General features: G+C 38.5%; 2 protein-coding genes and 2 long non-coding RNA genes across 21 annotated transcripts in view; 1 reads left to right on the top strand and 3 right to left on the bottom strand.

The window, feature by feature from the left end:
- Positions 1 to 6,090: 6,090 nt before the first annotated feature.
- On the bottom strand, positions 6,091 to 10,238 carry LOC129772892 (uncharacterized protein K02A2.6-like). The gene is made up of 2 exons (XM_055776421.1): positions 9,615 to 10,238; positions 6,091 to 9,276 (listed from the first exon to the last, which is right to left on the bottom strand). The coding sequence occupies exons 1-2, from the start codon at positions 10,236 to 10,238 to the stop codon at positions 6,091 to 6,093; spliced, it is 3,810 nt and encodes a 1,269-aa protein (XP_055632396.1).
- Positions 10,239 to 11,031: 793 nt separating this feature from the next.
- LOC129778338 (uncharacterized) lies at positions 11,032 to 12,531 on the top strand. The gene is made up of 5 exons (XR_008743421.1): positions 11,032 to 11,065; positions 11,131 to 11,559; positions 11,622 to 11,925; positions 11,983 to 12,171; positions 12,231 to 12,531. It is a non-coding gene; the product is annotated as an uncharacterized LOC129778338 (long non-coding RNA).
- Positions 12,532 to 13,469: 938 nt separating this feature from the next.
- Positions 13,470 to 14,221, bottom strand: LOC129780143 (uncharacterized). Its single transcript, XR_008743840.1, has 3 exons — positions 13,925 to 14,221; positions 13,691 to 13,841; positions 13,470 to 13,636 (listed from the first exon to the last, which is right to left on the bottom strand). It is a non-coding gene; the product is annotated as an uncharacterized LOC129780143 (long non-coding RNA).
- A 7,177-nt stretch (positions 14,222 to 21,398) lies between these two features.
- The window catches only part of LOC129778600 (uncharacterized), a 190,428-nt gene continuing 184,386 nt past the window's right edge, over positions 21,399 to 27,440 (bottom strand). For all 18 annotated transcript variants that reach the window (XM_055785600.1, XM_055785597.1, XM_055785594.1 and 15 more), the window contains 2 exons: positions 23,634 to 23,755; positions 21,399 to 23,562 (listed from right to left, as the gene is read on the bottom strand). In XM_055785600.1, the coding sequence (XP_055641575.1) occupies positions 23,403 to 23,562; positions 23,634 to 23,755 (282 nt within the window). In that variant the 3' untranslated portion in view covers positions 21,399 to 23,402. The remainder of the gene's footprint in view (positions 23,563 to 23,633; positions 23,756 to 27,440) is intronic.

Here is a 27,440-nt window from a genome sequence, read left to right as displayed (position 1 = left end):
AGGGAAACTCTGTAGTCTCCGCGGCAGTTTTACGAGCTTTGAAGTCGCTTTTGTAGTTGGAGGTGGCAGAAGTACTAGCAAAATGGTCAGCTAAATGTTCAGCAATGGTTCCGGGATCATCGGTAGTGGTACCATTGATCATAATGGAATAGCCTCGCGATCTTTTTTTGCCACTGATTGCATTAACCTTGCTCCACAGTTCACTAGAAGTTGTCTGAGGGCAAAAGCTATCAAGAAATTTAAGCCAGCTATTTTGTTTAGCTTCCGCTATAATTTTCCTTGCTCTAGCTCTAGCAGATTGAAAATCAGCTAGGGCAAGTACTTTTGTCTCACTACCGTCAAGTTGTCTTCTAAGCTTCCTTAGCGCTTTTCTTCTGGATTTAATGGCCTGTTTGACATCATTATTCCACCATGGGACTGCCTTCCGGCCGGAGATACCACTAGTGCGGGGTATATTAGCTTTCGCAGCTGCGAAAACGGCTTGGGAAAACTCCTCTACTGAATAGTTACCCTGTGCAGGTAACAAATGCGAAATGGTTGATTCGAAACCATCCCAGTCGGCAAATTGGTACAACCATCTCCTTCGCAGGAGGATTTTTGGATTACTGGTCAGTGTTCGGATGTGAATGGGAAAATGATCACTTCCTCTTAGATCATCATCGACACACCATCTGACTCTGGGCGCAAGGTCCCATGAGGTAATCGTTAAATCAATTGAAGAAGTAGAGCCAGAGTGTTCATCCATACGAGTATGTTGGAAGTCGTTCAGGATGATGAGGTTAAGTTGTTCAACGATTTTTAAAATAATTTTACCTCTTAAATTGCATCTTTGGCCACCCCATACAGTATGGTAGGCGTTAAAATCACCCATGATTATGAAAGGGTGTGGTAATTGTTGAATGGCATTGTTCATTTCTGCTTCCAAATTACTGTTACTATGCGTTGGGGAAATATATATAGAAGCGAGGGTTAACCGTAACGGTCCCGTGAGTTGGATTGCGCATATCTGTAACTGTGATGAAATTTGGATGAGGGTATGTGGGAGATGGCTCAAAACAGCGAGGCATACTCCACCCTGGCTTGAGGTAAGTCCCTCACGGAAGTACCACTTGTATTTACCTTGTAGTGAAAGGTTAAAATCGGGTGTAATCTTAGTCACTCTGGCTTCTTGGAATGCAAGTGTTAGTGGGATATGTTTCTCCTCAGCTAACATTAATTTAATTTCATCCATTGACCTACTAAGCCCACGCAAATTCCATTGAATGGCAAGTTTTCGGTTGGATGTTGAATCTTGGACAACAGGTGTACTGTTTTTGTGTGGAGTGTTGAACTTGAAAAAATATTATGGAGGCTCTTGAAGGGTTTAATTAATGTGGAAGGAGGTATAACTGAAATTATTTAGACTGTTTGTTACCTTTGGAAATCTTGGTCTTCAGTCTAGGGTCAAATTTTAAGTAATTTGGTATTGTTCTATTTGTATTGGGTACTGTTTTGTGTGAAGTAGATGGTTGAGGGTCGGCCAGTTGTGGGGCGGCCGGTTGAGATATTTGAAGTTGTTGGTTTTTGTACCTTTTCCTTGTTTTTTCATTAACGCGGAAATTTTCATCTTCAGATGATTTCAATTCATCTGAAGTTGTAGTTTTAATATTTTTAATTTTTCGTTTGTTTAATTTTGCTGATTCAGTTTCCATGGGAATTTCTGAATCAGTTTCGGAATCGGAAGTGGAGATGGTATATTCCATGTCTGGTAGATTAACTATCGGTGTGGAAACCGTTGGAATGATTGGGGTAGGGTTGGATTGCGTGCAGTTGCACTTGCAGCGATTGCATCCTGTACTTTGGGCTACATTAAGTCTCTCTTGGACTTTGCTTGCGTAAGAGGATCCATTTATCTTGGCCTGGTAGCTTAGTTTGGCTTCCTTGTAGGATATGCCTTGGTCAACTCTCACTTTGGTGATGTTGTTTTCCATGACCCATGCAGGGCATTTTCTGTTAGTAGAAGGGTGGTTGCCACTGCAATTTACACAGTAGGCAGGAGCGTTGCAAATAAAGCTCTTGGCAGTTTCTTCATTGCCTAGTTCTGGGTGTGCTTGTCCACAGTTTCGGCATAATTGGATCTTGGTCCTACATTTTTTCGAAGTGTGTCCGAATTTGTAGCAGCCGAAACACTGCATCGGATTCGGATAAAAATTACGAGTGGGGGCGCGGATAAAGCCAAAATTGATGTATTCAGGAATTACAGTACCTCTGATTGTCAAAATCAAGGTTGGAGTTGGAATTAATTCCTTCTTGGTTGGGTCCATACGGGAAATTCGTTTGATTGCTATGACTCTTTGGTCAGCAAGCTCTTTTAAAAGTGCAGCTTCTGCCATATCAATAACATCCCTACACGATACTACGCATTTGCGCTGGTTCAAGGTAGGGTGAAAATTTATCTCCACAGGGGTTTTGTCAATTAATGACTTAATACCCAGGAGTGCATCCACATATTCTTTGTTGCGAATATGGATAACATATTGTAGATTATTATTTTCATCTCGCTGTGGTCTCGCGTCCTTGAAATCGCGATCCGTAACAGCTTGGATTGTTTTGGAAACTACGAAAGGGTTTGATGGTAGAGTATTCTTGCCAGTTGCTCTAAGTAATAAAATTTGGAGCTCCCCGCATAGGGGGTCAGCCCAGAAAGGAGAGGTGCGTGTGGTGGGCACGCCATTATATAGGTTTGTTGACTTACCGGTGCCGGCGATGCCAGAGCTACTGGAAGCCATGATTGTGGCTGGCTATACCAGGGGGTACAGCCAGGAAGAACGGTGAAAATTTCACAAAATATCTAGAAAAAGCACTGGTACTACTAGAACAAAAAATCACTATCTTCGGAAATGGTATAGAAAAAATTTAGAAATGCACTGTACTTATTGCTTCAACACTACTGAAATGTCCTTATAATCACTATTGCCTTGGGAGGCTATGGGTAGAAAGATACTGTTTATAAATCACTTGCACTAAGTACAGCTGCTGGGGGGAAAGCCCCCCGCACCGGAGAGAAGGTAGTGTGGCAACACCACTAATCCGCAGCGCAGGAAACAACACCAGCTGTAAAGAAAAAACCACCACCAAATATAAGTATAACAATATAAACAGTTAGCGATATACGGTAGAAAAAATAAGCAAGCTATAAGACGCGCCAAAAACAGGGACCGACGCTAGGGGCAGTGAAAACTGCCGGTATCGAAAGCCACCAACCGTCTAGGCTATTCGGTGGCCTCCTCCTTGTCCTCGTCTTGTACACCTGTGGGAAAAAACTTTATTTAGGACTGATTAGAGCCTCAAGGAATTTCCTTTAGCATAGAACCAGTTGTATGAGGAGAAAACTTCTATTTTCGCTACTCTTTTCCAAGGGGCGCTACAAACATGACCGTCTCGGTTGAATGTCAGAAGCACCGTGAATTGCAAAAGCGGATTTCCCCAGGCACATTGATTTTGAAGTCCGTGTTAGGGAAACGCAGCTCAATGGGAAAGAAATACCCCCGACTTGCATGTATATTGGGGATGGGCAAACCGTTCATGAACTATTCATAAGAACATGATGAACTCATCAAAAAGAGTGAACGAACGGTCGTTCTTTTTTACTGGGCAATAGTTCACATGAACTGCTTACCCAGTTTAGAACGAAGACCGCTGGCTGAACTGTGTATACAGTTCAGTTCAGAACCAACTGTGTGCGGAGAACGATGAACTGTGTATACAGTTCAGAACTAGTTCAGAACGAACTGTGTACGATGACCGCTGACGGAACTATGTATACAGTTCAGATTTTCATAGTTTGATTTTCTTTTCTGCTAAGATATTTTTAAGAAAATTCGGACATATAATTATTTGCTAACAGAAAGCATTTTATGAATGAACCGAACAGGCATGTCACAACATGTCACACTTTTTTATACTTGCTTTGGTATATCCCTCTAATGTACGAAAGAGTGAGTGAACTGTTCGAAAGAACTAGTTCACTTATGTGAACGATTGGTCACTGAACGGTTCATTAAAGTGATCCGTTTTGCCCATCTCTAATGTATATTTGCAAAGCGAATTTCCACAGGTACCTCGATTTTGAAGTCTGTGTTGGGGAAACCGTAAATCGGGCCAATCAAAACTTAGTAGTTAGGGCGTTGAGATAAAGATTGACATTTCACAGTTATTCAATTGTTCATTTCATGAAAAATAATATTTTCTTATTTGTGATAGACGCGTAGAAATATTTCCTATCAACTGAGGGAAACATCTTTCCGATTTGTTAAGATTATGTTCGAGTTATAATCACTCGAAATACGGGTAGGGTTAGCACACAAATTGGCAGAACAAATGTATGGGAAAAAAGAAGTTCTTCTAGTTTTCATGAATTTAAACCGTTTAGAGATTAGCGAACTGTAATGTATAGCATGTCAAACAAATCTTATAGAATCTCCGATTCGATTGGTATGCAAATCATGGGAATTCGTTCACAGTGAAAATAGTTATTAACGTGAACTTTATTTCATAAAAACGTGACCTGTTTTCTGATTCGGCACCGTTCCTGAAAGACGTAGTTCTACGTCAAAAAATCAATTTGAGTATTTTTTTCATACCACATCGTCTCAAGAAACCACAAAACCAACGATTTTTTAAAACTTGTTCTGATTCGTACGAAAACAAGGATAGGACAATTCGTTCGAACGATCGATGTTCGAAAGTTCCAATGGATAGATTTCTTTCGTACGAAACCAAGGATACGAATGAGGCATACTTTCGAACGTATTGTATTCGTTCGAAAACAAGAATAGGGGTGATTAACGGTCGAAATAGTAGACAATGTCCAGAATCCATGAAAGCTCCTGCACGGATCCACTCGAAGTGATCGGTAACGTTGATGAACAAACCAGCATGATCCTTTTCTGTGCAAACCAGCGGTCCAACAAAATTTCCGGTGCAAGATTCGATTTCTCTTTGAAAATATTCAGCGCAAATTATACAACGTCTGGCCATAATTTGGGTCCCAAGCTCGAAAATGTAATCTCTATCAGGTTAGAAGGCACGAAACCAGTTTTCAAATGTTAAAATTTAAAATTACTTGAAACACGTATTCCTGACTCTTATTTAACCATTTGTCTGTACATTCTCGATATTTTCACTAAAACTTCATTATAATATAAAATTGTGTTCGGATGCAATTTTCGTATGAGATTTTTTCACCATTCACAAAAAAAGAGTTTTTGATTAAAATAGAATAATAATTTGATGCGGACATTTTAATTTTCATTCATAATTTCAATTTTAAAAACGTGTTCATATCGCCTGAAAATCAATTACATGTATATTTTTATATTTACGACATGCGGTCAGGACATTTTGAGAAGCACAAAAATAACAACGTGACATTTCGCGCATTCAGGTAATACTTGACATCCAATAGTTTATTTCGAAAAAAAAAAAATATTTTTTCTTCATCTTGATAGATACGTAGAAATATTTCCAATCGGATGATACAACACCTTTGTTATCTATCAAGAAATTGACGAGTTATAAGTGTTTGAAATGTTTCAATATTTCTTACAAGTTCAATTAGTATATTTTAACTTTAAATCTAGTCCTACGGGAAAACATAACATCACATCCCGCTCTACATTGTTGTGTCAAATCGGTCCCAACAAATGGTGTCGACAACGATGCCGATTTTGCACAGGGGTTAGACATCAATTGAATATAGACTACCCAAAATCAAAATCAATATGGCGTCATTTATTTATCAACATATCATTTACGAGGATTGAAATCGAAAAATGCGCTGCTTTATTATTGTAATCGTAGGATTGGACGCAGTAATGAAACGCGTGTTTCTCTATACAATTTACAACTAGGAATGACGTTTAATATATTTCTCTTGACATGTATAATAAAGTAAGGTGTTGTTACAATGAAGGTAACATGAAGGTGGTAAGAGCAAGGTAATATAATTAAGATATGCAAATATCATAACATCTCTTCCCTCGTGAGAGCATTCCTACTCCATTACGACCTAACACACAAATTTAAGATTAGTAGATTAGTGACAACTTATTAGAGATTCAGTTTACGTGGAGGTCTTCTGTTTCTCATAGACCTACGAATCGTATCATGATCTGTTTCTGACTGGTCATTGATTATATTTTGTTGTTCTCTGATTGAACCTGTAGCTGTTTCAGCATCTCTAATCGCAGTATTTAAAGGTACGCCGTTTCTAGTAGGGAGTGTGATACTCGTGTCAAGGTCGTGGGCAATGTCTAATGTCGTGTCAGTATCGCCGAGATTAGTTTTCGATTGGGCTTTGAACTGGTTCCTATGAGAGGGTTTCATAACTTCACGTCTTCTAAATGTATCGTTTGCAGTCTGCACCTCTGGATAGTCCTGCTGAATTACTGGCCCTGGCTTCAGCTGATCGATATGCCGTTTCCACATCCTACCGTCATCCAGCTCAATCATGTAATGCAGTTTTCCTACCTTTTCTACGACCACTCCAAACCTCCATTTCTCCGAACTAGACAAGAATTCACGAGCAGCAACTCTGTCGTTTACCATGAACGAACGTATTGGTTTCTCCTCCCGTTGGAGAGAATTATCGCTATTTGTCTTAGGAATCATTAAATCGATCTTTGACTTGATCTGCCGTCCGAAAACTAGCATTGACGGACTTTTCCCCGTAACAGGGTGTACTGTTCTTCGATACGCCATGAGTATATTTTGCAGTTCTTTATGAATTTCGGAACGTGAACATTTGTTCTTGAATGTTTGAACATATCGTTCTGCCTGGCCATTTGTGGCAGGATGATATGGTACACCCATCTTGTGTGTAATTCCATTCTTCCGAAGAAACTTCTGGAACTGTTCCGACGTGAACTGAGTACCTCGATCAGTCACTAGTACCGACGGCAATCCGAATGTGGCGAAAAACTCCCTCATTCGTTCAATAGTTGTCTCCGTAGTTAAATCTGGAATAATTTTCACCTCAGGCCATTTACTGTGAGCGTCGACTAAGATTAAGAAGTATAACCCCATGAAAGGCCCAGCAAAGTCTGCATGAATTCTTTGGAATGGTTCGGAAGGCCGTTCCCAACAGTGTATTGGAACCTTAGCAGGATTTGCTGTGGTTCGAGCGCAATCAGAACATCCGCGTGCGAGTTCTTCTATGTCCCGATCGATATTCTCCCACCAACAGTATGATCTTGCAAGTGATTTCATCCGGGAGACCTCAAAATGGCCAGAATGCAGCTCATTCAGAACACGGCTGCGCAGTAGAGGTGGTACGTACACTCGTATGCCTCGCATCAAGCACGTACCTTGCATACCGAACTCATTCTGGTCAATTCCGAATCTGAAACGACCTTCAACTGCTCGTCCTGTTCTGAGTCCTTGAATTAGTTCCTTGACAGCCCTATCTTTAGCAGTAAATTCTTCGAGCTCTTTCACATCGACTGGAAGAGTTTCGATTTGGTTAATCTGCACAACATCAACTTCTTCCATCTGACCTCGAATACTCCGATCTATAACTGGCAAACGTGACATCCCGTCGGCATTGGCATGGTCCTTTGACGCACGATAACGGATTTCGAAGTCGAAGGATTCAAGGAACACAGCATAATGTTGCATACGTAGCGCAGCAAGAGTAGGTAGCCCCTTATTTGGCGAAAAGATCTGCACCACAGGCTTATTGTCCGTCACTAGGATAAACTTCCGTCCATACAGGAATTGGTAGAATTTCTTCACACCGAAGATAATCGCGTACGCCTCCTTATCTACCTGAGTGTAGTTCTGTTGAGTTTTATTCAATGTCTGCGAAGCGTACTGTATAGGTCTCTCGCTGCCATCCGGGTACAGATGACTCAAAACAGCTCCAACTCCATACGGTGAGGCGTCGGTAGCTAACATCACTGGTAATCTGATGTCGTAATGCACTAGTACTCGATCTGATTGCATCTCTTCTTTTACCCATAAGAACGCTTGCTCACAAGCATTGGTCCAGACGAATGGTGTCTTGTCTTTCAGAAGATTATTTATCGGGTAAAGTTTAGTACTAAGATTCTTCATAAACCTACCATAGTAGTTCACGAGTCCTAAAAAGGCACGAACCTGCTCACGGTTCTCTGGACGCGGCATCTTTTGGATAGCGTCCACCTTCTTTGGCATCTTGTGTATTCCTCGACGATCAATGATGTAGCCGCAGTATTCGATGCTGTCAGTAAGGAATTCACACTTCGCCACATTTACACGCATGTTGTGCTCATGAAATCGCCTCAATACCTCGCGTAATCTATTTAAGTGCACTTCGTCATTTGGGCCGGTAATCTTCACATCATCTAAGAAGACTGACACTCCTGGTATACCGTGCAGAATTTGTGAAATCTCTCTCTGAAAGATCGCAGGTGCTGAGGCCACCCCGTACATTAGCCTCGTTGGTTGATACAGTCCTAGGTGTGTATTCAACGTCAGCATCGTCTGATCCTCTGGTCGTACCATCATTTGTAGGTAGGCTTGAGCAAGATCCAGCTTGGTGAACTTCTCTCCTCCAGCCATGTTTGAAAACATCTCGTTAATAGAAGGTAATGGATGTTCATCTACCAGCAAGCTTTTGTTGACTGTTAACTTAAAATCTCCGCACAATCGGATTTTGTTGGCAGATTTCATCACTGGTACGATCGGCGTCGCCCACTCGCTGCGATTCACCTTTACAAGGATTCCACTTTCGACCATCTTGTGGATCTCACGTTCAACTGTATCACGAATTGAAAACGGTATAGAACGCGATTTGAGAAAAACTGGCTTGGAATCCGGTTTGAGATGCAAGGTAGCCTGAACTCCTTCAATTTTACCAATTGAATCATCGAACACGGTCGTAAACTCTTCCACCAGCTCTTTAATTGCTATAGGAAGGGTAGTTCGCAAATTAATTCTGTCAACGGAAGTTACAGAACTATCCATGATGGCGTTCAAATCCAATTGTAACGCTCGTATCCATTCTCGTCCCAACAATGGATGTCGCTTAGCATCAACCACAAACAAATGCAGCTTGTTTTTCTGTCCCTTATACATGACTTCTGTCTCAACGACACCAAACACTTTAATTTTGCTTCCGCAATAACTTCGCAGCTCAATGCTAGTCGGTTTTAATGGTAAGTCAGTGAAGTATTTAGTCTTGTCACTACTGTTAATTAGAGATACTGGGGATCCACTGTCTACTTCAAACTTGACCAGTGATCCGCTTACTCTGAGCTTTAGAAAAATCTTTGAAAGATCTCCGCAGTTATTTTCAAGTTTACAAACATCAAAAACATAAACCTGTTCCTCGTCTGAACATTCCGATTCAGAAATATCACTATTTTCTACAAGGTTTGTCAAATGTTTCTTTGAATAGTTCTTGTTTCTATTTTTACTACCGAAATTTTGCTTACTTTCGACATTCGAACTGAGACACACTCGCTTTAGATGACCTTTCTTTTTACATAGGCTGCAGACTTTATTTTTTTTTTATTTTTATGTTCACACCTGTCTGCTAAATGGCTTTCACTTCCACAACGGAAACATAAAAATTTGTTAGTTGAATTAGTTACCCTTTTAGTAGTTGTTGCCGCAGTGGCATCTCGCCTCGGTTGACTCTTCTTCCGTTCTGCCAGGTTAACCTCATACCGCCGATTGAGCACTTCTGCCCCCTCACCAGAGGCCTCCATGGAAAGTGCGATCTGTTTTGCTTTGTCAAAGGTCAACTCCCTCTCTTCGATCAGGCGAGTTCGAATTCGCTGATTCCTCAGGCCGAACATCAGCTGGTTACGCAATCCTTTTTGCAGGTATTCGCCAAAGCCACAATACTTCGCATCCCTCTGGAGATCCGTAATATACTCCGTAATGGATTCGCCTTCTCGTTGCATCCGCTGACGGAACTTCCAAAGCTCCACCATCTCTAGAGGTTCCGGATCAAAGTACTCTCCAAGTAGAGTGACTATTTCAGCGTAGGTTTTATTTTCGGGCTCGGTCGGAGACAAATGATCACACAGCACGTTGTATGTCTCGGCCCCCATGTAATGAAGCAGCATATTCTTCCGGTTGACTTCCGGAATTCCGAAAATTAGTAGTGCTCCTTCAAACCTTTTCACCCATCGAGACCACATCGATTTGGTTCTATCGAACGACTCGAAAGTAAACGTGGGCGGAGCAGCAGCAGCATCTTGATTTGCCATTTTTCGTTTGAATTGCACACGATAGCAGCAAGCAGCAAACCGTACACTGTAACAATAGCGTACTCGTCAAATTTCCTTCTGGAAAATTCCAGCAGCAGCAGCAGCGATGTTCGTCAGTATGTGCGTTTATCCATGAGCCCCAATGCGGAACGCCATTCGAACGAATCTTCCTCCTCATTTGCTTCAATGCGGGTTACTTATCCGCTCGTCGCCAACTACTGTAATCGTAGGATTGGACGCAGTAATGAAACGCGTGTTTCTCTATACAATTTACAACTAGGAATGACGTTTAATATATTTCTCTTGACATGTATAATAAAGTAAGGTGTTGTTACAATGAAGGTAATATGAAGGTGGTAAGAGCAAGGTAATATAATTAAGATATGCAAATATCATAACATTTATATTAACTGCATGAGCGATTTTCATATTTCGGTTTCACATGGAGGTGTTCACATTTAACATGGAGTTTGAAGTTGGCCACTATTCGACTATATAATCGGACCGAGTTGTAAACAACAGTAATTGATAGAACCAAAATGTCAGTGAACCGCAGCAATATTGGGTACACTGGCAATATGACCCAGTTCCAAACATAATCGAGCAGTCATTGGCTCGATGTCGACCGAAACGAAGTAACATGCTACAAAAGTGCTGGAATCTACCTCCGCCTTACCCCCCGCAGGCAGTACTGTCTATAGTTGAACTATGATTGTATGCAAATTTTGGTACTGAGCGAAACGGCATCACTGTAGAGATTGCTTTTTCTCTTTCTCTCTAAATTGTCATTTAAAACGTAACAGAGAATGACTCGAGAACTAAATTTTGTAAGTAAGGATAATTTTGATATTTAATTATAAAATATAAATGATGTTTCCTTGATTAATTTCAGTAACAAATTCAACAACACAGAGACAAAATACAGGCGAATTTGTAGTGAACGCAGCTAGTCTTTGTTGATATATCGCGTCAAAGGAAGGAAAGCAGCAGCAACAGCAGAAATGTATAAATGAAAATGAAAGAATAACGGTGATCTGAATGGAATGAAAACGGAGTTTGCAGCTTCGGTAACCCGCTCTACTATACTTTCGAGCGGTTATGGACCTAATACCGACCGGAACGGTGTAAAGTGCTGGAAAAAATCCCCTCTTTCATCCCCGCAGGCTAAACTGTCCATAAGTTGAACTATAAAAGTACACGATAACTAGTACTTAGTGAAACGGCATCACTGCATCGATTCCCTTTCTTCTTTCTCACTGAACTGTCATTCGAATAAACAAAAGCGAAAAGAGTGAACTGAGTGAAGAATTTTCTTAAACAGGTAATTTTTGTTCAAATAACAATTGGATTTTATATTTTGACGCCTTTTTCTTTGAATTTCAGCGAATAGCAAACGAAGGACGTGAAGTGATGACAATAAATTTAAGATTTCAAAGACAATATCGCCAACGGATGTTTCCAACGAAGTTTCATCTGATGTGGTTATTTCGCTTTTGTTGTCTTCAATCAGACTTGTATGGATATAATTGATGTAGCAATGGATGCATCCGGATTTGCAGTCACCTGTCTATGTAAAAATGCATACAGATCAATCAGTCTTCAAAGAAAAAAAAACATTCTCACTATTTGAGGAACAAATGAACATGTATAAAATCAGCGATTGAGCGTTATTCAGTAGCAGCCAGATGTGCATATCAATTTAATGTATACAATAAATTGTTTGCTTAAAAGCATTTTATTTCAGAGAACGTCGCAGTTGCAGAAAAAGCATCTGATGCATGGACCATCGTAACAATTACCTAACCTTGAATTTCTAACTGCTTCGTCAGCAGCTGCTTTAGGACCTGCATCCAACGATCGCGTTAAACCCACTTATTGATGATATAGATGATGCTTTCAACATCCCAAACTTTAACTGAATAGGAATGTTCAGGTAAAATTCAATTGGACAACAATTGCAATCAATTTATTTTTTCTACGTTTACTTTTTAGCTAAGATCTGATTCGTCCACACCCGCAAAGTATAGTCTAGAATGGTGGTATTTGGACTAAAGTTTCATTCTAGCCGCATCGAATAATTTTACGGTAGTCATTATAGGATAATCATCGGACGATAATTATGAATGCTTAAAATGTATTCGGCGAATGCTCCAGTGAAAGATTGTTTCGTTCATTGTAACGTGTTGTGTAGGATAGTTATTATTCGTGATAGTATACAATATATCATGATATTAGTATTAGTATCGATTTATATAAAGTCGCATTGGATATCGAATAAATAATTTCTATCGAAGTTTTTTTTTCAATTTTTGTTTTAACTCAGCCATAATGAGATTCGAGCAATTTTGCGACCGGTCGACGTGGTGCCAGATTGGCACAGTGTTGGCTCGTAATTGGTTGTCGAATACGAAGGGTAGGTCGACAAAATCATTGCAAAATGGCACGATATTGGTACCGTTGTCGACACCATTTGTTGGGACCAATCAGGCACAACAAAGTGGACTGGGAAAGTATTGTTCTTGGGATCAGACCAAAGCGCTCATCTCACCATAATGAATTTTGATCTCTTAATTTCATTTCAGAATAAAAAATTCTTCCATCTCAACAGTCATGATTGCCCACGAAGTTAGGTGTGTCTGCTGGAGGGAACGAAAGGGACAAAAATAATTGAGCCGACTGCGATTCCGATGAAGAAATTTGTAGCTGACGGGAGTTTACTGATGACGGTATAATCGCTGCGAATAGTATACATCAACAGTGCACAATTGTATGAATTTATTATAAATAAATATTTGTAAACAACGCAATTTTTTGTTTTTTTTTTGCTTAACATTAAACTTTTTAAAAACACACAGCCATAAAAACGGTTGAGCAGTACTGCAATCGGTCGACGCGGTGCCAGATTGGGACAGGTTTGGCTCGAAATTGGTTGTCGAATACGAAGGGTAGGTCGACAAAATCGTTGCAAAATGGCACGATATCGGTATCGTTGTCGACACCGTTTGTTGGGACCAATTCGACACAACAATGTAGAGTGGGGAGGGATTTGACGTTTTAGTCGTACCCCTGATTTTGCAATGATTTTGTCGACCTACCCTTCGTATTCGTCAACCAATTACGAGCCAAGGATGTGCCAATCTGGCACCACGTCGACCGATCGCAGCACTGCTTGAATCTTATTATAGCTTTGTTTGTGATCAAGAAAATTAAAATAAAAAGTGCAGAAAAGCGTTCTTTATAATCATTTTATTATACGCATAAGACGATAAGACGATAAGCTGATCATTTAACTCTGGTAATACCATCATCATTCGAAGCATCCTCCTCATTCAATTCGTTAACATCACCGGCCGGGATTTTCATACGTTATAATGAGGGAGAAAGAGCGGCAGCAACAGCTGAAATAAAATAAATTTTAAAGCCTAATCTTCTATCGTCTTCGCTAGTAATACCATTCTATTTATCCTCCTCAGTTTAGCCGTAATATATCGTAATTAATCGTTTCATCTTATTCACATCCTCGCTAATCATTCTTCAATCACTGGTGTTCCAGCTGCATGTTCTCCAGGACGGGTTTGGTGCATGAAATTTGTGCCGCAACAGCTGAAATGAGATGAAGTTCACTTTTGAGAATAATGAAAATATAAGCCTACCGTGTTAGCAAGTCATTTGATTTGGGAAATTACCTTTTGCTGTTGTAACCATTCAACCACTGCTTCAATGTTTTGTTTTTAAATGTAGCACTCGCTTTCGTGTTTTAAGTGACAGCTTAGCTAGAAAGAGAGAAAGCAAAGCTACAGTGATCGCTCTGTTCAAATTATCTTGTAGAATTATAGCTGGAACTATAGACATTGTTGCCTGCGGGAGACAAGGTGAGGTAATATTCCAGCACTTTTGTAGCACTTTTCGTCGCTCGGCCGACATGGTGTCCATAACTGCTCGAAGATATAGGAATCTGGGATGCTTCGAAATGTCTCAACAAAATCAAATGTCTTCACATTAAATAAAATGTGTCTCACATCTGGCATTCCTGTTGCAAAATTGTTAACATTTCGGCGCCATCTTGGTTTCGAATTTTGAACATGGTAGTAACGCAACCGGCGTTACACGAAATATATTTCAGTGACATCTAGTTGTAAATCCGTTCAGTTCAAATTTTTCGAGTTGAGCTATGCGATTGTTGACCAATACAGTGTCGACATCTGGTCATAACATTAGTTTTTAAAAAAGCAAACTATTCTCAATCACCAATGAGGTGGAGCCGTACGCAGAATATATTTGTATTGGTAAACAAAATATGGTGTGGTCATTATTTGCATTCAACATGGAATGTATCAAGGCGCCTAGAAGTATATCCTAAGGTGGACCAACTTGCTAAAAACACTCTTCAGCCATCTTGGAAGTCTACTGTGCTTTGTTTGTAAACAAAACACAATACGCTAGTGCCGAAGCTCGCTCGTGATCAGTTTGTCTCGTTCACGCTACAAACAAATAATTCCCCTTCTGCTTTCTTCCGTATTGTTTTCATATACCGCTCCCCTAACCAACTTAGTGACGAAACGGCCTCACCTAGTACCATAGACCCGTCTTGGAATGTATATGGAGGAAACATAACAATGTTTGAATAACTCACCATTTTATGATGTAATGAGCCAAATGCTCATGAAATCTTGTAACTTGTAAGATACCAAAGAAAGTGTATAGCATCGACCAAGTGATAGTTGTCGGTAAACTTGTTATAATTTTTTGAGTTTTGACGTAGGACTACGTCTAACCGGAAGATATAGGGGGTGAAATGGAAATCTAGGCACTGAACAAGTAGGAAAAAATGCAAGATTTGGGACGCTTATAACTCGAGCATTTCTCAATAGATCGCAAAGGTTTTTGCATCAATTGATAGGAAATATATCTACGCATCTATCATAACGAATAACATTTCATTTTTCTTGAGATAAATAATTGAATAATTGTGAAATATCAAGCATTGTCAAAATGCACTATGTGCCCATTTTTGATTGGTCCATTTTGTGCTCCTCAAATCGTACCGACCAAAACGGGCAACCAGAGCAGCAGCGAAATAGAATGAAGCACGATTGGAAAGGAAAAAGAAAAAAATGAACGAAACATTGGTCGCAGTCTCACACATGCGTAATTCTCGAGCCAGCCAGTCAGCTTAAAAATCCCCGCTCCGCTGCCGTAACGATCATTCTCATTCAAACCGTACACCACATCGGTTCGCATCACAACACATCAACAAACCAACCCAAGCAGCCATCTGGACATGGTAAAGGAGGAAAAGTGAAGGGAAAGGCAAAATCCCGCTCGAACCGTGTTGATCTGGAGTTCCCCGCAAGGGTAGCTAGGCCGAGCGCGTTAGTACCAGTGCACCAGTCCACCTAGACGGCGTTATATAGTTTCGGCCGCCGAAGTGATCGAGTTGGCTGGCAAAGCTGCTCGCGACGATAAGAAAACCCGCATTCGGAACAGAACACATTCGGTTCGGTGGACATCAAGACAACAGGCAGTTGCAGCGAGTGGCGAGTGGCAAACGCAATCGCAAAACGGCATCAGGTAGCAGAAGAAAAAAGTTTGTTCTTTATACAAACTGCTTTGGTGGCAAATCCAGAACAAGGCGGCATCGAAGGCGTTCGAAATGGTTTTTTTCAAAACCACGAGTACTAAGTTTCCTAAATTGGAACCATTCCATAAAACAAGGCGCTTTTCAGGGCCATTAAACCTTTCAAAAAAGAGTTTAGGAAATACAGTTCAATGCTTTCTAAAACATTATCCAAAATAATAATAAAACACAAATGGATTTTTTCATAATTTGTTTGCCACGATCTGATGAGTATGTGAATTTGGCAGTTGTTCTGAGCTTATTGATAGTTGGGGACTTTCCTGATTATTCAATTTTCACCAATTCTTAAATTGTTTCCAGATTGAAAGTACAGTAATTTACAATTAGTTCGACATTTAGCTAATTGGACGGACATGTAATGCGACTTATTTAGTTGGACATTTTTGTAAACATAGAGATCCAAATTATGACCCCACATTGAAAGTCGACACTGTACCACTGTCATCACAAATGTTCAAATACAGGTTAAAATCGCCTCCAATGCGACACTGAGTGGCGCTTCGGCACGTCGCATTGAATGTAATTTACTGTACAACATGTCACAAAGCTGGATGGGAAGAAATTTTCCAACTGTGAAAGCTGTGGCGAGTGGCAACAAATCGCTAAACAGGAAGGTTTAGCCGAACAAGATGGGAATATCGAGTGATAACAAAACAATAAACTCTTTACATTGAAGATAATTTTGTGATCCTGAAAATGACCCTTTTTAGCCTGCATGTGAATCCAACGAGCGAACAAATCGTAATGAATGTATTTTTTTGCCATCGCTCCCTTTTAACGCTCATTCGTTCGTCTCGTTGGACTCGCCCCTCTGGCTGAGTCTGCCGATTTGTCTCTATCCTGTGAGTGTGTACCGCTAGAGTATAAAACACGCGGACCCCAAAAAAATACCTTATTTTCTTTCAAACCGTAAACCCGTGTGGTTGTACGGCATCGGCATCGTGGACGTAACAAATGAGGACAAGTTAAGGGAAAGGCAAAGTCTCACTCGAACCGTGCAGGTCTCCAGTTCCCTGTTGGTCGCATTCACTGATTGCTCCGCAAGGGTAACTAGACCGAACGGATTGGTGCCGGAGCACCAGTATACCTAACAGCGATTATAGAGTTTCGGCCGTTGGAGTGCTCGAGTTGGCTTGCAAAGCTGCTCACGACAATCAGAAAACCCGCATCAAGAACAGAGCAGCTTCGGTTCGGCGCTCATCAAGGCAACAATTAGTTTCAGTGAGTGGCAAAGTGTTTCTCCGGCACGTCGCATTAAATGTAATTTACTGAACAATATGTCACAAGCTGGATGGGAAGAAATTTTCCAACTGTGAAAGCTGTGGCGAGTGGCAAACGCAATAGCTAAACAGGAAGGTTTAACCGAACAAGATGGGAATATCGAGTGATAACAAAAAAACAACACCAAAGGTTCTTTTCAGAACCATCAACATATTCATAAAGAGTAAACAGTAAACTAATCCATTTTTCAGGTAGATAGGTAGGTATTCACGTAGGAGAAGAAAATAAAACAATATATTTAAAATATATATTTAACAAAAGCTGTCCCCTTTGTATAGTCCTACGTCACTCCGGTTATGTCCCCGACATTACCCATCCGTCTTTTTTTTTTGGTACGTTTGTATTTTTTTTGGGAAATATTTCAGAAACACTTAAGTATATGCAATTGCAACACATAAAATTCGAGCTCGGTAGGAGCTTATCTCAATTTATGAAATACGATATTTTGCTCGGTGTGATAGTGATAGTGACTGTATCGATTTCTCGATTCGATTTATACAATAGGGCCCACTAATTTGATACAGAGAAGTTAATTTTCATTTATAATGTTAATTTTAAAAACGTGTTCATTCCACCTGAAAATCAATTACTATCTTTGACGCTCGCCTGAACTAGTAAACGGAACTCAAACGACGAATTTACGTTAGATTTACAACCAGATGATGGTAAATGGTAATGTGGTGACGTTTTTTTTTTGGCATGAAATTCGTTTAAATTTGTTAGAAAAATTCAAATTTTCCTTCAAATTTCCCGGACCCAAGTATTCATTCCACACTGTAAAAGTTAGAAAATCATCATTTTACAATGTGGTATGTATTTTATGAAGAATAACTTGGTATGAGTGTTGTAATTTTAATTTTTTTTCAATTAGGTAAACGATGAGTAGCATGTGTTGTGCTAAAAATACCTCAAATCCTTCTCGTATCGACCCCTACATAATCAGTGATATCAGGGAGCTTAATATGATATCGATTTGATCGCCATTTTCCACAGTATTCATAACCTGTATGCATTATCAAAAATATACGTAAATATACAAAACTCGAACTTTCTTACCGACGATATTTAATGATTGAAATTAATCTAAATAGAAATAAAATGAATAATCATGACCGAATCTTGCTTTCAAGTGCGTAGAATAAACAAACACCATCACTTTTGTGGTTCTGAGCTCTAATGTAGGTGTCAAATGAGTTGATTCAGCTTTGCGTAAATTCGTCAATTGAGAAGCTAGATTCGGTCATGATTATTCATTTTATTTCAATTTAGATTCATTTCAGCCATTAAATTTCGCCAGTATATGGTAGGAATGTTAGGACTTTGTATATTTATGATGGTTTCAACACGCGATTGGACCAAAGTTATTGATAATCTCCGAAAATTTTATGTTCGATAATGCATACGAGACAGATTAGCAATATTTTAGAGCAACACATGATACTCATCGTTTACCTAGTAAAATAAAGTTATAACACTTGTACCAAGCTGTCTCCGCTGTTCGGTCTAACTGGATAATGGAAGAACAGAAGGAAAACTCGTTCGCCTAAATGGCTACTGTGTAAATGTGTACAATATGCAATGGTATAGAAGAGAATACTCTAACGCCGAAAAATGGCAACTGTGTAATGTGCTAATTATAGATATGATAAACATGTGACATGTACAAGATTAATATTCGGCTCTGGTACAGCTAAAATGCTAATGAGCCTAAAATAAACAAAAAATAAATAATATATATATATATATATATATATATATATATATATATATATATATATATATATATATATATATATATATATATATATATATATATATATATATATATATATATCTAGTCATTTTTAACACAACTGTTACCATATACAAATTTACACTTACACTTGTGCTAAATTTTTCACAATACACGATCGGTCATTAATATTAATATAATTAATATAAATTCACGAAAAATTTAAATTTTATTTGCTAGGATTAATCGTATCACTCACCTTACTTGCAATACAAAAATGCCCCGACTTGCATATATTTGCAATGCCGATTTCCCTCAGGCAGCTTGGTTTTGATGTCTCTGTTAGGGGCTCGCTGCATGTGTCAATTTCGACCAATCAGAAGTGGGTAATTCCGTTAGGATAGGGGTTGAGATTTTTCAATTGTTCGATAGTTAGTTTCATGACATATATTATTTTCCTCAATACAAAAAATTGTTATAGAGTGCCGAAATCGATTGGCGCAAAAATCTCATCAATTCATCATGAAATGACTGAGCAATAAGTGTTTGAAATTGGACAATTTTCACGATGTACTCGATTTTCGATTTTCAATTTGTACCCCAATATGTTCCCGAAAGACGTAATCCTACGTCAAAAAAACTGTTGTAGGTACCGCCCAAAGTACCTAGAATAGAAGGTAAGGGATATTTCCTGTGTATACACACGGAGAGCACATGTGTTACACACACACGATTAAGTTAGTAATAAAAATCCTCAATTAGTTCGAAGTTATGAAGTTTTTTCAATATTTCTCGATTTTAAGTTCTGAAAATTATAAAAAGTGACAAAATCGCAAATCGAGTCGGCGGTAAACACGATAGTGTACCGCATTTTCGGTGCAAGTAAGGTTTTATGTGATTTTTTATCGATTCCATACTGAACAGCTTTTGTTAACTTCAGCAAAATGTTGAAGTACCACGTCCCGCGATGCCGGAACAGAATAATTACGAATGCGTTAAACGGAGATGTTTTCAGCTATCTCATGCATTCGCTGCTTGGATCGGGAACAGGAACGACACTGTTTCGATATAACCTCTCCACACATTTGTTTATCAGTCGTGCATTTTTTTATAGTACAGGTGCGATAATTTAACTGTTTTAAATTTTTAAATAATTGTGGAGGCGATCTGGCGTAGTGGTAACATCCATGCCTCTGACGCTGAAGGTCACGAGTTCAATTCTCACTCCCGACATTCTTCCAATAATGGAAGTAAAAGTGACGAACCAGCCAAATGAGTTGAAAGTCACTATAATACAGATAAAAAAAATTAAAATAATTAAGTAAAATGCTATTTCATCATTTCGAATCATATTTTGAGACAGTTCTTGGGCTTTAATTTAAAAAAATTAAAAAATGTTTCAATTTATATGGATTCGATCGATGGTTTATAACTATTTCTTGCTTTTTTTCTTTACCTACCCCTACTTGAACAAAGCAGGGAGTAGACTACCTTCTTATTCTACGTACTTTGGGTACCGCCATTGTAGCTTCAAATATGCGAATGGGCCTGTAAACGGATGGCGCGGTACCTATGTTTGGAAAACGTAAACTTGTTCACGCAAGCAAGATCGCATACAAGTAACTCCGATCAGTAAAGAATATTGACGAATTTACGTCGGATTTACAACCAGATGGCGCAGCGAGTAAAATGAGGATGTTTACGTTTTTTTGGTATGAAATTCGTTCAAGTTTTCTATTTTTTTTTTCTCTATTATAGTGATTTTCAGCACATTTCGGCTGGTTCGTCACTTTTACTTCCATTTTTGGAAGAATGTCGGGAGTGAGAATTGAACTCGTGATCTTTGCGTGAGAGGTATGGATGTTACCACTACGCCAGATCGCCTCCCTTTCAAGTTTTCTAGATAAATCAGAAATTATCTTCAAATTTCCCGGTTTCATGAATTCTTTCCACGCTGAAAAGGTTAGAAAATCATCATTTTACAATGTGCTATGTACATTACGAGGAATGGGTTGTTATAAGTATTGTAACTTTAATTTTTTTCAACTAAGTAAACGATGAATAGGGTGTTTTGCGCTACAAATACTGCAAATCCTTCTCATATCGGCCCCTACATAATCAATGATATCAGCCAATTTGATATGATATCGATTTCATCGCCATTATCCATAGTATCTATAACCGGAACGCATAATCAAACTTAAAATTTTCGAAGATCATCTATGGCTTTGGTCAAATCGCGTGTTGAAACCATCGTAAATATACAAAACTCCAACTTTCTTACCACATACTGACGACATTCAATGGCTGAAATGAATCTAAATTGAAATAAAATGAATAATCACCACCGAATCTTGCTTTTCAGTGCGTAAAATAGACAAACATCCTCACTTTTGTGGTTTTGAGCTCTAATGTAGATATCGTATGAGCTGATTCGGCTTCGCGTAAATTCGTCAATAACGATTACAAAATTTCGGCCTGGGGTTCTTTCACAACAAAAAATCTCGCATTTCGTATTCATCAATAATTTTATTCTACTTCTTATCATAATCGTAAAATCTTCGAAATATGTACATATATAATAACATGCTTCCAATTACTCTTACTATCCAATTACTTTCTGTCAGCTAGTAGCGAAAAGAAACACAAATTAAAAAAAAAAGATTAAGCCAAGCGCGTTGGGAAAAATTATACGCTTCTATCGCGTGCAAACCACGTTTTCAATGTCCACCGCGATTAGTGACTACACGATCCCACGCTACAGGTGTACTCCCTAGTTGTTTAATTGTAACAACACCAACAGCTGATGAATATGGATCCACTTTGTTTCCATTTCTTTCCCGGTACATTGATAATATCTCCACATCGAATGATCACTACAGCGGGCTAAAATGTAATATGTTGTTTCTCTGCTGCTTAACTCTATTCTGCGCTTCGAAAAAAAGAAAGTTCACTAGACACTGTTGCTGTGTTTCTTCGTGGTTTACGATTTTTCATTTTCATAAATATAAGTCTTCGCGCTCTTCTTTACTCGTTTGTTTCTTTTTTCTGATAGTGTTTAACTCTATACAAAATTAAATGAATACAATTTACAGGAATATCATGAGTTTGTGTGCTCTTTGAAAAAACTACTTTATACAAAAGGTCATTTCTTCTATAAGCCAAACCAGGAAATAATTGCAACACTTTAAGGGTCAAAAATGAACAGAGCTTCGAGAATGTCCACATATCAAGTAACTTCAAACATGAAAAATTATATTGTGTACACGATACAGACAAGAAATAAGTCTGTTTTTTTTCTAATCAGTTTCACTTCCGCTCTGCATTGAAATTATCAAAATAATTGCCACAAATCAGTTTGTTGTTATCTTTTAAATAGGTCCTCGCTTTCATTGAAAAAAAAAACATCTGCACTTAACGGTAAAAAAGTAACTAAATACTACTATGTACAAATCACTTTCATCATTTTCCTGCACCGGGGAAAAACGTCCGGATTAGCGCATCCCGGTGCATCCGGGAGGGGAGATTTCGTTAATTACACAGTTCATTATTATAATATTAGTTTGTGTGGTTCCATTTCGTAGACACGGAAATCAAGTCTGTGTATGATAAAAATATAAAGAGTCTACGACGAGTTACTGTGTTGGTGTGTTAAATACGCCTTTCCGCATACTAAATAGTGGTTACAATTTCTGTCCAGTTACGTCTAAATTTTAATACAATTTAGAAGGATTTTATTTGTAATATAACATTGTTGTGTTTGGAGCTGCTAACGCTAACGGTAGAGGGATTTTATAGATTAATAAGTTACCTTTTGTTTATTTGTAAAACAGTCTATTTTCTTGCTTGAATACATTCATTTAAGTTAGTGTTGAGTTCATTTTTTTTCTTCATATTTTTTTTGTAATTTTGATTTTCCTCCAAAGTTGATTCCAAAGAGTTCAAACGTCATTTTCTTCTCTCGTGCCTTTGTTGTTTTTGGAACAGCTGCTTACGAATCATTCCGACAATACTGGAAAAATAAACCGTCAAAAGTCAAGGTCTTGCAGCAGTGTTTATTGGAGAGCCCAAATTAATGTTAATTTCATTTTAGAAAAAAGAAAGAAAAAAAAACGAATAGCGGGGAAAAAATAAAAAATACTGCATTGGTACGTTTCTCACACAGTGAAGAGCGCTCGCGGCGAGATTCCCTACAAGAAATTAAGTCAACCTATATATTACTACTGCTATACGTGTTTCCATCATTTTTCATTTGCTGCATCGTTTTTCCGGTCTCTTATTCTTTCTCCTCACTCTCCACGATTGTATCGTCCGAACCAACGGCAGTGGAGGCACCGCCGACGGCTACGGATGTGACTGTTGACACAGATGATTGTACCAAACATCCATCCACCACCACTTTGTTGTGATGTTCCGATTGCTGCTGCTCCATCGTGGAAGCTGCTCCTTGCGCTGGTGGCGCTACTGCTGCAGGCTGGGGCTTAGTGTTGCTCGCTCCGCAGCTGACGTGATATCATGACGAGTGTTTCTCGGTCAGCTCGGCCCAGCGGCGCTCGAAGTACTTGCGCATCCCGTGGCCAGCGGTTCCCACCGGGGAATCATCCTCGTTGAACACCTCGCAATTGTCGAAGATCTGCCGAACGTCGGCGATGAAATCGTCGCGGGATTTATAACTATAAAGATGAAAATTTTTGGTTGTAAGTTTCGCCTTGTTCATTTTGAGAGCATTGCTTCAATTACTTACACCATGTCTAACAGTCGCTTTTTGATGGTCGATAAATCCATTGGGAATTTGATAATTTTTCGGTAGGTTGGAAACTGTTTCGTATTCACCGGCAAGAGAAACGGCCAAGAATCTTCGTGCACCTGTAAGTGAATCATAATGTAATATGTGTGAGATTTCAATTTCAATAATATCACTAATAATAGTTGAGATTTTTTTCGTGGAAATCAACATTTTTAAGAAAGTCCCGTTCGAAAATTGGATTTTTCCTCATACATCCATTGGCACTCTATCGCAGCCACACGCAATTTTGCATCAAAATCATCACTGTGTGCTGGATCGATTGCACGAAATCGATGGGTGACGGTTGTCCGTTGGATGACAGGAAAATTAAAACTCGTAGTTTATGCTGGAACGGTAATCTTAGGGCATGAGCTCTGCTTCGCGGTTTGAAAATGAATACAATCTTTTCGGAAAGCAACTGCCAAATTTATTTGATTTGCCTGCCAGTAGAAAATAAAGGGGAAAGGCTTACGATGCAATGTTACACTTGTAATCAAATTATAGTCCGCTGTTACTGTTGGTTGGGTACGGTTGGTCAAAGCACTCAAAGTTTAGATTTTCCGTCCAATCAGGCCACTCAAGTCTCAAAAGGTCGATTTTCAACCAATTTTTTTTTTTGAGATAACACCAGATCCCGATATTTTATTCATTTTTAGGTTTCCTTTACTCCGCCCTTGGAAGATTTTTGAGGATCAATAAATCAAAACTTTGAGAGCTTTGAGGCACCCCTAAATTTTATCCGATTGAGCTGAAATTTTGCACAGGTCATTTTTTGGGCCAATCATCAAAATGTGCATATGGTCGGTTCTTTAAACTCGGTAATTATTTTTTTCCATACCTTCATTTGCCACTCGTCCTAAGTCCCAGAAAATCGATTTTCGGACAAAAACTTGTTGTCCGAGTAACACCAGATCTCGACGTTTCATGCATTTTTAAGTCATTTGGCATCGAAAAAAAATTTCGATTTTCCAAATTTCCTTTTCCTTTTTAGGCAAACATCTTTGCGATCTTTTAAGGAATGTTTGAGTTATCCCACATTCGAAATATTTAATTTTCGCCTACATGTTCAATGCTTAGAACTTCATTTTCTATATATTATTCCAGACGGGCTGTAATTCCTCTAGTGATGAAGAATGAAAAACACCGAAAGATAATGTTCCTGTGAAGAAGTTGACGGTCGTCGGCAGTATCAATATAGTTCGTGAAACATATCTGTCGATAGTGATGGATCGCGAACAAAATGACCCGGTGCTGATTGCTTCGCCTGTGGACATAGAAGTTGTGGTAGCGGAGACACCTGCGAAAATCAAAACCATACCAATTTCTGTGAGAGTATTACACGCATGCAAGCACTTTATGATGCCCGTTTTCTGGAGTTCAGAGGAGCACTAGCGGGAAAGGCAGACACAAATTGAGATAAACCCACTGCACAATAGTCCAGGAAATGCATTTAAGTGGAAGTTAGCATTTAAAGCTTGACAGTTATTCTCTAGACAAAAACTGTCTTAGACAAAGTTGTTACATATGATAGAGCGCTCGTTTTTATGTTATTAAAAATAGGGCGACCAAAATTGTTTCCACTTAAATGCATCTCCTGGACCATTGTGCACTGGTGGAAACCGATGACGGACGAATAATTTCCGTTGATCCCAAGTTGAATTTTGATTAGAACGTCGAAGTTCAAAAGACGTTTTCGCGATGGACGTTCACGAAGATGCCGACCCGAAGGAGATTGAAGAAAGCAAATACAATCTCAACTATATCGCCATGGATAACGTAGGATTTCGTCGTTGGGGGACATTTTTTAAAAAGGACTATATATATATATATATATATATATATATATATATATATATATATATATATATATATATATATATATATATATATATATATATATATATATATATATATATATATATATATATATATATATATATATATATATATATATATATATATATATATATATATATACACACACAGTCAACTCTCCCTAACTCGATATCCAAAGGGACCATCGAGTTAGGGAGGTATCGAGATACAGAACATTTTTTCCTAATTTTTTTTATGTCTCAAATTGTCATATATTAGGGTAAGTGTTCGAATTATGGTATGAATTTGAATTTTTGATTCATTCCCTTAAAGTGAAAAAACACCTTTCTCATATAAAAAAAATATTTTTTCCAGGATCTTTCAGGAGGTGATAGACGGTTATATTTCACGAAAAAAATCCTTCTACGCATATGTTAGAATTTCAACGATGACAGACTTATAGAACTTTTTCTTTGTTTCGGATTCTGTTGGCTCAAACTGACTCTACATTGAAAAGTATGCTACCTAATCCGATTTTGTTGCTTTCATTTGAAAGATGAGAAAATTTAGTACAGGATATAGTAGTGGAACATCTAAATTAGTGGATTAAACATTTTTGAAGTGGAAAATTTAAAAGTTTTTTTTTTATTTGTAATTATTAATTTTATCCTAAAAATTCATACTAAACATGATTGTTTCTATCAATTAAATTAAAGCTCTCTAACCTCTCTACAATTTGTTCTTTGACGCCCAACTTCTATCTCTCTTAATTTCGCTGCAATATCGATATAAACAATTCCTGATGAAGATTCAATCAAAATCTTCAAAAATCGCGATTTTTAACCCACTGTACTTATAAAAGCCCCTTAAATTTCACCTTAATGCTGAAAGGTTTTTTTTTTCTTGAAATTATTCATATTTGAATTATAAAAAAAAAACTTTTTTTTTCAAACTGTATACAATCGAGTCCTAAATTTTACATAATCGAATCATATATAATCGAGTTTGTATATAATCGAGTCCAACTTGCATGAGGCACTAGGTTAACAAAGAAAATATTGATTAAGTATGTTACTCAAACTGAATTGTAACGATCACGCAGGAACTGTTCAATCACAAAGAAATGTTCGAATAGTTTCACAGGAACATTTTCAGTTGATTTCAATATTCCAGACATATTCTTCAGGTTTGATTAAACGTTCGAATTAACATCTCAATAGAACTACTATCTTCAGCGTTTTTCTCAGGTTTTTCAACACTTTCCAGTATATCGGTATCTGGCATCAGATCACAGCAAATCACGTTTTGGTCCTTTTCGCACTAATTATTAAAAGACATTGAGCAATCGAACGGTATTGTACCGTCGACATCAGCAAGCTCACGACGCATTAATTATGCCAGCGGAATATCACTCCCGTCCATGTTGGTTGTGCTTTGAAGTTAGGAATTACCAGTTTCTGGACAAATTCTCAAGCCATATCCCGAAGAATAGAAGAGGGGTAAATTATTCTGTCTAGCTTGACAAGACAAAAATTCATTGACCGCTCCAGCTTCTCGATTCTGACCAACCTTATATGCTCTTTTGGTCTAGATACAATTTTCCATTCCGATTCCATTTTTACTTTAGTTTGAGTAGTGTTGATACCGCACTTTGTGCAATACTGAAATTATTTGCAGCTTCAGACCTTCTTCTTCTTGAATGGCGTTAACGTTCCCTTGTGGAACTTTTGCCGTCTCAACGTATGCATTAACTAGCGTCATTTATTAATACTTGGTCGAGATTTCTTAAGCCAAATAACACGCCTTGAATGTATTCCGAGGGGCAAGCTCTTGAATACGCATGACCACAGTGCAAGTCGAAGGAAATTTCTTTGACGAAAAATCCCCCGGCCAGAACGGGAATCGAACCCGAACACCCGGCATGATAATGTGAGACGCTAACCACTCGGC

This window comes from Toxorhynchites rutilus, chromosome 3 (assembly GCF_029784135.1).
Source record: "Toxorhynchites rutilus septentrionalis strain SRP chromosome 3, ASM2978413v1, whole genome shotgun sequence".
Classification (NCBI taxonomy): Eukaryota; Metazoa; Arthropoda; class Insecta; order Diptera; family Culicidae; genus Toxorhynchites; species Toxorhynchites rutilus.
Note: the sequence above shows the minus strand (reverse complement) of the source record. Positions and strands in the feature narration are given on the sequence as shown.

Excerpts from the sequence above, each read along its gene's own strand:
- LOC129772892 (XM_055776421.1), bottom strand. The coding sequence starts at position 10,238 with ATGGCAAATCAAGATGCTGCTGCTGCTCCGCCCACGTTTACTTTCGAG. Across the intron at positions 9,277-9,614 it reads CGGCAACAACTACTAAAAGG|CTCAGAGTAAGCGGATCACT; the intron begins GTAACTAATTCA and ends ATTTTTCTAAAG.